The 11385-nt window shown below is 43.1% G+C and overlaps 1 protein-coding gene across 1 annotated transcript; it reads right to left on the reverse strand.

Moving 5' to 3' along the window:
* Positions 1–9375: 9375 nt before the first annotated feature.
* On the reverse strand, positions 9376–9795 carry LOC310900456 (histone H2A-like; the record flags this gene model as incomplete). Its single annotated transcript, XM_083838486.1, has 1 exon — positions 9376–9795. The coding sequence occupies one exon, from the start codon at positions 9793–9795 to the stop codon at positions 9376–9378; it is 420 nt and encodes a 139-aa protein (XP_083694612.1).
* Positions 9796–11385: the final 1590 nt, after the last annotated feature.

Here is an 11385-nt window from a genome sequence, read left to right on the forward strand (position 1 = left end):
CAGAGAGACGCTTTAAAGGCAGGGCAGTCCCAGTGCATGTATCTATGAAGTTTCTCAGAAGAATGCTTCAATGGTAAGTATTAAGTGATGGTGAAGTGCTCAGTCGTTTACAAAGATATTATTTTTACCTGGATTTATTCTCCCCTTGTCTTCTCATGGAAGACAGCCACTTACATCCACCGGGGAAACCAGAGTGGAGGGCACAATGGAAGTGTTGAGCCAGAGGTAGGCCATGATCCACACTGCAAGGCAGCTTTACACCAGCATATGTCCATCAGTCCAAACAGATGGACACCTAACTCCTAGTGGTTTAGCAGAAGAATCAGGCCTGTGTAATGCCATGTAGGAAGAAGCTCCTCAACTGCTAAATAAGAAGCCCACAAAGGAAGGCTTTCTGGGTCTATTACTGAATGGTGTCCCAGAGCGCATAGTGTACACATATACACCCACCCTGGAAAAGTTAGGCCCCAGCTAAGTTATCTGATATGTTACAATGACCCTCATAGGAGAGATCAAAAAGAGGGAACTAAATTTGAACTGAGAAGGGATGTTAAAACTTGGAAAGGGAAAAGGACTGAGATGTATGACAGATGCTTAATTGTTCCTCAACAGATGCATGGGCTATGTGCGTGCTCCCTTACAGAAGTGAGTGCATTCCTTGGTGGATTCAGCTAGCAAAGTATGATTTAAGCCTCATCAAGCAACTGCATGTCTGAATGAATAGAGAAGCTCATAAAAACAAAACAAACTCTTTCCTAGCTCAAGCAGCAATCTTCACCGCCTTCCAAGCACGTCTGAAAGACGGAGAGATATCTGAGTTGCAAAAGAAAAAGTTGGCCAAGCGTTGTGATGGCTTGGCACAGCCCCTCACTGTTTGCTGCTTTGTGTCATTAATTCAGCTTTACCAGTACCCTGGATTCAGTGCTTGCTGCAAGGAAAAAGAGCCAAGTTTCTCCTCTGACCTAGATGAAGGACGGCTATTTTCAGGTTACTGACTTGCACATCTCTTGCGTTCTCCATTATGCAAGGTAGGCCTATTGACTCTGCCATTTTATCACAACATGGTATGACCTAGAAGCGTACTTGTAGGCTGATATCACATCTGGACTGAACACTGTGGAGAAAAAAAAACAAAAACACCAAGAATCGTCAGTATCCCCACTGATGTACCCAGCCTTTGATTAATGGAGTCAGGCTCCCCTTTTCTGCTGCTGTGCTGGCTCCGCATGGTATCTTCAGTTACTGCAAGTCCTTGGCAGCTGGACAGAACCCTAGATCCGACACCGGGAGCAAAGGGAGGTACTGGGATGATACAATTCCAATGTAGGCTGTTAGCAACAGAACTGAAAGGTCTAATGCCTTGGGCTGACAGCAGCAAGTCTGAAAGAAAGTATAGCAACCAAACCAAGCCTTAGGTAGACCTCCTCTGTCAAGAGTCTGTGTAGAAAGATGCCTAAACCCTGATGCCAATGAAGAACAGAGGTACACCCAAACCAGGAAATATCTGAGACTCTGTGTATGCCTTCCTTGGCCTGGAGCTCTGTGTTTGAACTCTGATAAAGGATGCAACTAGGACACGGGGAAGGTTCTTTCTGTCCCTCTCAGTTTGACAAATACATTTAAACTCTCATGCAGCTTGGTGACTAAGTCCCCCACTCCTTGCTATCAAGGGAGATGAGAGCACAGATAGTGCGGGGTCAGCTTGCACATTTTACTGGTTCATTGGTCACATACATCTAACAGTATGACTGCCTCCTCTCCCCAGCTGCCAAGTTGTTGCTGGCATGACAAATGTTAAAATCATTACAAAATGAGTTTAAGTGAGCTTGTCCTTTTTGGGGGTAGAACAATTAAGACGACCCACCATGATACTTCTGGCAAAAATATCCTCCCAGATGCTATGCACAGCACTGCAAAGAAAGCCACACAGATAGCTGGAGAGAGCATAGCTTTCACTGCAGTGCTGGAAACAGTTGTTCCCTTCTCTCCCACGCACTCTTTATATAACCCCTTGTTTGGGAGTCTAATGAGCGCTTGTATAAACAAAACAATGGCTTCCAGCCTTTCTAATACTTAGCAGCCTCAAAACATTCAATAAACATTAGCTAGTAAATAAGCAATTTGCCCCCTGAAGTCAAGAAAGTACATAAGCTGTGACACCACGGAGAGCTGAGGAAGGGAGACTGAGAAAGAATTGGAAACAGGGGCAAAGTCTGACCCAGCTGCTGGGGCAGCCTCCACAAGCCATATGCCTCACATCTCATCAAAGTATTTATTTGGGGGTATAGCAGTGTGCAGTCTGGTAACGAACAGGGCTGAGGATATGCTAAAAGAAAAATTATGCTTTATTATATTTAAACTGACAATGGATTTTTAATCAAAGATTAAGAGCACCCCACTGAAGCATGCATAATGCTGTAAACATACGCATCTTCAAAAGAAAGACCAAACAGGCTTCCCAGCTGCAGGAGAGAAACAGTATTGGAGAATTAATGAGAGTTCCCTGAAATTAATATGAGGTGTTCTCTTTCTAATTGTCTGCAGACATTGCAAGAAACACAGAAATGAATGCATCAGTGGTTTAACATTTAGAAATGGAACATAAAAGCTCTAGCAGCGAGCACAGAGAACAGAAGAGCCTTAGCAAGACCTATTTCAGGAACTAGCACATCTATAGGTCAGCCCAAACTACTAATGACAGTAGAGCTGCATGATAGCTGCTGGGACTCCTGTGTGCTCCAGGAATGCCCTTTCCCTGTGGTTCCCTCTGGACCAGTGTTCCTCCAGGTCATGCTTGCTTGTGCAGTTGTGCCAAAGAAGTGGGTGAGACACTGCCAAAGGTGATGCCTCTCCCCAGGCAGCTTTTCGAGTTACCAGCCTCCAAACTGGCCCTTGCAGTTGCGCAGATATGAGTTGGAGACCCCAGAGTGTCTACTGGGCATTGAGCCCTGGAAGACCACATCTTCCTAAGTTTGCAGCTTATAGGGCAATGGAACACCACCTCATTTTTGCCAGCCACCCACAGGTAGTGCTTAAGTATGTAAGATTTTTGGCAGAGGTAGTTTATAAGCTGTATAGAATTGGTTATTCAGCAACTAATATATGAACACCAACCAGCACCACCCTGATGGTGGCCTTCCCTCTGACCCAGTCTGAGGCCAAATCCTATGCCTTGGGCAGGACCAATGCCTCTTGGCCAGCTTGTCTCAGCACAAACTATGCAGCTCCCCAAATTGGGGCACCAGGGTAAAGCATGCACAGAAGTAGCTTGCTGAAAAGCCACGGGTTTTGCTTGTTAGGAAGACAAAAAAGCCACCAAGTCCAAAGCAAAGAAATTTAACATGCATGAGGCCAGCAGATGCTGCGAGCAGCTGTGTTGACCCAGCGGAGGGAGCAGTGCAGCACTGCAGGAGCTGCATGAGCCCATGCTGCTGCTCGAGCACCCGTGCTGTGGACAGCATCTTGGATGATCCAGAAGCCGGTCTCTGAGCCAACACAGCATGAAATGTAACCACCAGCCTGACAGGGGAACAAGGGACTGTTTTTCTTCAAACACAGCTCATATTGTCAGTGTTGACTGAAACTGCTGTAGAAAAACATCCAGCGGCCCCCTAAGGAGCTGCTGTTACTTTCCAAGGCAATAGTGTATTACACAGGTCAGTGCTTCAGCACCATTTCACCCTCTAAATCTCTGGAGAAAGTTGCCTATGATTACACAGCTAGCAATGGCTGATCTTCCGGCTGCCCTCTAAACAACATTCATCTACTACTCACACTACAGACCACTCATCTCCAGTGCTCATAGCAGCCAGTTATACCGGGACTGACCTGATACCTACAGACTCTCCTCTATCTGTCTTTTCATGGCCTTGCCTCTAGTAGGAGCTTTCAGTATACCCACATGCATACATAACAGAGGTTTTACATACTGAAAGTCCTCCAACGGCAGTCCCACGACTGCTTTTTCCTGGCTTCCCATCTTTCATTTAAATTCTCTAGCCTGCCTAAACAAGGAGAAGAGCTCTCTGCAAACAGTTCAAGTGTTCCCAATACCCTCAAGACCAGAAAAACAAGGAGTTTTTCCAAGTTGCACTACAGAAAGCAGCAGCACCTTATGGATGACTATGGGGCAAACTCAACAAACACAGGTTCCCAAATCTTGGCCTAGTAGGGTCAATGTGGAGGCAGTTCTCCAAATAACCTTTTTGTCTGAATGGATTAATATATCTGAACCTAGTAGACAGTAGGGTCTTTTGATGCTGTGCTATAAGTAGAGAAATTCAAATGGCTGATAAATTCTAGGACATTACAAGTGTATTAAGTGGCATCCTGCTGGTGAAGCTGTTAAATAAAACCTGTAGCACAACAAATTTGGTACGTCCTCACTGGTATTACAATCTAGAGTAAAAACCCAGTAGTGCTTAGGTAACCTTTCAAACCGTGTAGCTGTAGGACACAAGAGTTGGAAGGTTCTGGGAAAGGCTACTTTCTGGATTGCCCTTTAATGCATAGCTTTGCTTGACCTGGATCCTAATGGAACAAGCCTCAAAGAAACTAAGGAGCATCTCATCAGGACGCAATCTTAAGAAGACTTCCTAGATCTTTAAGGCTCAAACACTGACCATGTTTATACACTGTCTGTTGAAGACTCCTCAGATTGTACTCCATGAATACCGAAACTTAAGAGAACAATTCCACCATCCTTGGACCAAGGCGTGCGTGGTGACACTCTGAAGTTACAGCACAGCCCTACTTCAGCATCCAAAGATGAGAGAAGATTATAAGGACAGTAAAGCTGATGTATAAGGAAGTCCAGTGTAAGTCTCTTGAGTGCGTCTACTTACACTAAGTAGTTCACTTCAGACCTCCTCATGGGCACAGTTGTCAGATGAAGCAGACTCTCACACATTGAATAAGTAGATCCCAGCTACCCACCCCCATTCTTTAAAGACAAAAGGCCAGGTTTCCCTAAATAACTACACTGGGAAGAAAATGATGCAACAAATATTTTATAGAAGGACAGAAGATCAACATGAGTCCATTTTACACTTAGACATTCATAGAAGTAGTCTGTCAACATTCTTTTGAAGGACGTAGGAAAACCGAACTAGCAACCCTGTCTTTAGCACTTCTCAGACATGCACCTAGGTACACACATGAATGTAAACCAAAGTTGCCAAAAAGCATGTAGAGGTCCAGGCTGTGGAAAATGCCAGCACTAGCAGCAACACAAGCTCAAGAGCATGGTGGCAGCTAGAACTCCTGTGACCGGACACTTTTGTGGGGTGGTTTAAGAGACATGGTCTTCTTAGGCAGAAGCTCAGGAAGAACATTAGGTAGCACTCCTCCTTGAGCAATGGTCACGCAGGAGAAGAGCTTGTTCAGCTCCTCGTCATTTCTCACAGCCAGCTGGATGTGTCGGGGCAGAATCCTGGATTTCTTGTTTTCCCGGGCAGCGTTGCCTGCCAGCTCCAAGATCTCCGCTGTCAGGTACTCCAGCACCGCGGCCAGGTAGATGGCAGAGCCGGGACCAACCCTGTCAGCATAGCCGCCTCTCTTAAGGAGCCTGTGGACACGACCCACGGGAAACAGCAGACCAGCCATGGATGATTTAGTTTTCTTTGGCACAAGGAGGAGCTTTGGGTTTTTCTTTTTGCATTCAGACATTCTAACATCAATCTAGTACGAAAGGAAGAGGAATTAAACAACAAAATCACCACCAACAAAAGCTTAGCATTTAAGTTCCTTCCATGCTCCTCATTCCACTGCCTAATTCCTTAGAAGTCAGTTTTCTTTTCCCAGAAAGATTGCTAGCTGTTTCATACTTTTGTCTGAAGGAGCAGATGGGTCTGGCTGCTCCTCTAGGAGTCTGAGAAGTTTCCAGCCAAGAACCATCTACAGGCTCAATCAGAGCAGCAGACCAGCCATCTGCTAGACCTCCAGGACTTTTCAAGAGAGTAAAGTGGAACTTAGGAGCAAGGCCTTCTGAACCAGCATCAGATGAGTATTGCTTTTAACGAGAAAATTTAAGCAAACAAGGCTTCAACATACCCACAAGTGTCCAGAAAGCCTGCAGGGAATCTTCATTGAACTTACCTCTAGTAAAAGAAAACAAGAAAGCACAACACTAAGCAGCTTCTATAATCATAGCCTTGAGAGAACCCATACTAGAAGTTAATATTTTTTTTTTCCTGTTGTTACATCAGAAAAATATATCTGCTGGAAACCACTTCAAGGGGATCTTGCCAAAGGTGAGGGACCTATTGCTGCAAAGTAACAGGTCACAATGAGGAACAAGACTTACGAGAAGAGAAACTTTGTTTTTCACATCAGACACCAAAATTACTCTACTCAGCACACTATGAGTCAGACTACTACAAATGCACGAGTGCCATCTGCTTGTACAATATTCCTCCCATTTCAACGGGTCTCTATTACTTGTTACTGATAAAGTCTCTGGTATTGAATAGCATTAACTCCTCTTTAATGTATAACACAAAGCAGCTAAAAGATGAACAGAGGAAGGTTCTGCTCCTGTGTATAGGATTGCTTTTAAGATTTGATCATTAGCTGTTTTTTTTTTTTTTTTAAGTAAAAAGAGACTCCACACAGATTTGATGAGGAACTAAATCAGATACCAAATTGAAGCCCTTAGAAATAGAATAAAAGGTTCTTACAGGAGGTTTCTGAGGGCCCTAAGAGAAAAAAAAAAAAAAAAGAAGAATTTTAGAAATAGCCCAGATAAGTAAATAAAATTAAATAACCACCTTAATCAACAGCCTTATGCCAACTCAGAACTTACAAAACTCAAGAGCTTACCTAACACTGAGAGACAAAGTTTCTATTCTTAAAAACAAAATTTTACCTGAACAAGTTATTATCCTTTTCTTCAACAATATCATAACCCAAATCTGCCAGACTACACTTCCTATGAAGAGCTGCCCCCTTTTAAACTCTGTAGTGGTAGCCATATCATTAGCACCTCTTCTGTCATTTAATGCCACCTGGGTGAGTAATGATTCAGCCACTCAAAATGGAAAACAATCAAGGTCACAACACTTGAGCAACTTGATACAGCACTCAAGAGCATGTGAATTTGTCACTATTCCTTGTAGGGCTGCTTAGCACTTCGTCAGCTGATGTTCTCCTCTGAAAACATGTATATTATTTACTGACTTAACGAACGGCAATACCCCTGATTGGCAGTTCATTTATTACAGCTGGAAGGGGGCACAGCTCATCCTGCTGTAGTCATAAAGAATTAAACACAAGTTATATCATGGTGGTTTGTGGTGCCAGCATTGGCCACACTGCCTAGTGACCCCACTGTAGAGCCTGTGAAAGCTCAGGACCTCTGATATTGGGTTGTCTGCATTCTATGTCTTATCCCCATTTTACACTTTTTTTTTTTTCCAAAGTCATACATAGTTGTGTTACAGGGCATAATATGTCCATTCTAGAGTTGAGTGTAATTGAATCTTTTTTTTTTTTTTTTTCCAATACGTAAGTGCTGAAGGGTTGAGCCCTGGCCCAACAGAAACTCTCTGAGCAGATGGATTAGAAGGTATCCATCCTCTGTCACTGTAAAGCCAGAGGGGTAAATTTTCAGATCACTCTGATATCTGGTTAATTCACAAATGGCTTAAACTGTTGGCTAGAAGAAAGCCATTGAGATTGATTTTGATCAAAGAAATACCAAAAAAATGGACCTTTGAATTGGACCAGTACCTCACCACAGTCTTTGGTGTACCCACGCAGTCTTTGGGTGTAAGCAAAGACAAGGCCACACTGCTCCCTCAGTCTTTTGTCATACAGAAAATGTCAAGTGAAGGCTGGACATGCCTTGGAGGGATGTTTGGTGTGGTGCAGAGCAGAGCCACAGGAGCAGCACGATCACTGAAACACAGTCCTCTTAGATCAGCAGATGATGCTATAGATGGTGCTATAAATGCCACACTTAAAACTGCATGAAATTAGTACATTACTTGAGTCTTCTCTCATTACTGCAAACATGTAGACTTTTGCTTGGTTGAAAGAAATAATCATTCCAAGACCTGTTTTCCTTTGCCGTGGTCAGATGGAGGAACTAATTTGAGTTTCATATGTTCATTTCTCATATGCCTCCCTTAAAGTGTTTTTTTTCTCCATTAACAGGCGTAAACAGCACATATCTGAAGTTGCACATAGCACATCTTTACTATATGCACAAAGCTGCAGACCTACTCCTCACGTTTTTACTTTAGTTGCAGGCTAGCCAAGATCTCATCAATTTGCTCTTTAAAAGCAAGCAATATACATTGACTTTTTCAGTTGCCTACCACTGTAGAAATGAAGGTGGCTGTTCTGCCAGGTATCCTTCTCTCTTCCCACTCCTTGCCCAAGTGCAATTTTGAGACATTTACTTTGCGTATCTCACACAGCTCTGATGTCCTTCAGGATCATAAAACCTGACCTGTAGGCTCTGACACAATGATGCTTTGAAGAGGGCAAAGGAGCTAGGTCAAACTCAAAACAACAGGCAGATCTTATTCAAATAACAGTCTGATGCTTTGGCTGCAGGTTAGGAAGCTGGTCCTTACCAGCACTTGTGTTAGATGCTGCGAACTTTGTGAGACGTTGCCTTGGGGCCAGACTGATCCTAACACATCTGCACCAGACCACTGGTTTCCCCTTCAGCAGGGAGCCTCAACATCCACTACAAACAGAGAGAAAATCCCAGGAGCCCTCCTGAAGGAAGACTTTTGGTGAGTTGGTCAGCAGTGGCCTAGGGGATTGTTTGGAGCTGGAGAAGTGTTATTCTGCACTGACAGAAGCAGGACGGTCACCTCTACTAGCAGCACAAACACTGTACTGGGCTTCAAATACACTTCCTACAGTCAGTATACAAGAAGGGGACAGCGGTTTAGACTCACATTGGAGGCTCTCTCTATGGCTTGTAGAGCTGCAGTGAGCCTTAAAGCAGTAAGTCAGTAACTTCTGAAGCAGAGTTAACCTACAAGGTGCTGAACCAACTGCATTAGGAAGTTTGTGATGGCAGAAGAGTTCATAAGAATGGCAATGCATTGTGACTCCTCTGCCTGCTCCACAACTATTACTTAAAACATGTTTTCAAAAATTAGTATACTCTTACTTTTTAAGAGAGTTATTTGGATGGTATGCTAGACTTAGAAAACCACATTTCTTGGATTCTTAGATCCCTGGAAGGAGAGCAGTGAAGAGAAAGGAGAACAATGTTGCTTTCTAGTAAGTTTATTAGAAGCTTTAAAAACATTAAAAAAATCAGTGGAAAAAGTACAAAGAGATAATCACATACAAATCAGTGCTACTGAGTTCCATCATCCATAAGCGCACAGAACAGACCAGGAAAAGCAAGTTTCACTGGCTACCAGGTTTTTCTTCAGAAGGAGCAGCACTTTGGACAGTTTTCTTCGGAAGGAGCTCGGAAAGGATATTTGGCATAACCCCTCCTTGAGCAATGGTCACGCAGGAGAAGAGCTTGTTCAGCTCCTCGTCATTTCTCACAGCCAGCTGGATGTGTCGGGGCAGAATCCTGGATTTCTTGTTTTCCCGGGCAGCATTCCCTGCCAGCTCCAAGATCTCCGCTGTCAGGTACTCCAGCACCGCGGCCAGGTAGATGGCAGAGCCGGGACCAACCCTGTCAGCATAGCCGCCTCTCTTAAGGAGCCTGTAGACACGACCCACGGGAAACTGCAGACCAGCCAGGGCTGATTTAGTTTTCCTTGGTGTAGCTCCAGGTTTGCCAGCCACTGCATTTTTCTTTCCACGTCCAGACATCCTGACTGGCACAAAGAGACAGAGGATTTGAGACCTTTACATTACCCAGGTGCTTGGAAGGGCGAGAAGAGATTACAGCCAAGTGAGTTAAACTTCCTACTCTTCCACATCAAGGAGAAAGCTTGTTCTTTTTGCAAGGGGATGGAGAGCTACCCACTACAGTTCATTAACAGCAGAACTAGGATTTTAACTTCTACTGCCCTTTTATAGCCTGCCTTTTGGTGAGAGGCCTTTTCATAAAACCAAAGTAGTTTGAAAAGCTGTAAAGACTTACTGAAGCAGATATGAAGAGCTCCAAAAAAAAAGTCTTTTTCTCTGGTACTTAATTTGTATTGGAGATTGGAGCACAATGGTTCTTCTTATACAAGACTTCTTAAACACTAAACTGTTTTCTCAAATTTAACTTGAGGCTAAGCCTATCTTTTTATCCTAGAGGAATCTGTATTCCAAGTTCTCCCATTATTCAGATCTTCATTTTAAGTATGAAAAGTGTAAGATTCCTACTACCCATAGCATCTTACACTTGAGGTACTCCAAGAGGAGTTCACACAAGTTCCTAAATTAATTCCCTGAGGGACATTCTCTAGCTGCCCTGAGAATACTGAAGCTGTCCTGCACTAGTAAAAGGAAGAATCAACTTAGACAGAATACTGTTAACAAAAATAGATGTTATAGCCAATTTAGAATGAAGAATAATGAAATTCAGTCCAATTAGAATGGCAAAAATACTAATCTAAACATTATTTAGAATTTGAGTAAGTTTCAGCACAGCTGTTTGTAATATACAAGAACATCCATCACCAGATTAACATAGCTTTTTGTTTAGTTTTTATAGAAAAAATGTAAATATTTAAGAAAAATCAGAGTAAGATTACAGAGGAAAGAACCAAACCAAATCCAAAAAAAAAACCCACTAAAAACCAACCCATAACAAAACCCAAGCAAACCAAGCCATAGATCATTACCTCTATTATCAGACATCCCCCCGCCCCCCCCAAAAATATATATCTCATTTTCTGATTATTTTCATTATAGCTGTACTATAAATACACCCCATATTTATATAAATAACCCCAATTTTTTAACTATGTACTGTAGATGAAAAATATATCCTGTTACCTTCAAAAAAAAAAAATCTTATTTTAGCCCAGTCTGTGCCTTGCTACAGCCAACACTCAAAGGCAAACAAGCCACCTATCATTCACCCTAACTCCAGGGAGCAGTGCCTTTTTATTAGCAACATTTTCTCCTCATTAGTGGGTCACCTGGACAATTAATGAGTCATTTCCACCTGTGGCTCACCTTCCTCCTAACCCTAGATTTGAGGGAAAAGGAAGAAATACATTACAGACACCCTGAAGTGAATTCTCTGGGGGGATGCAAATCTGTCTCGAAGGGCCAAGCTACAGCTATATTTCAGTCTCTCCGTGACAGTGCCAGCTCTTAGGCACTCTGCCTGGAGTATTTCTGTCCGTACACCTTGTGTAAAAACAATCTTCTCTTTCCTGCTGAGGCTTGATTTTCAAAAGTACACAGGGGAAATGTGATTTATAAATGCCAAGTATTTTTAGTTGGGTGAGAGAGGTGGAA

This window comes from Anser anser (genome assembly GCF_964211835.1).
Source record: "Anser anser genome assembly, chromosome: 1".
Taxonomy (NCBI): Eukaryota; Metazoa; Chordata; class Aves; order Anseriformes; family Anatidae; genus Anser; species Anser anser.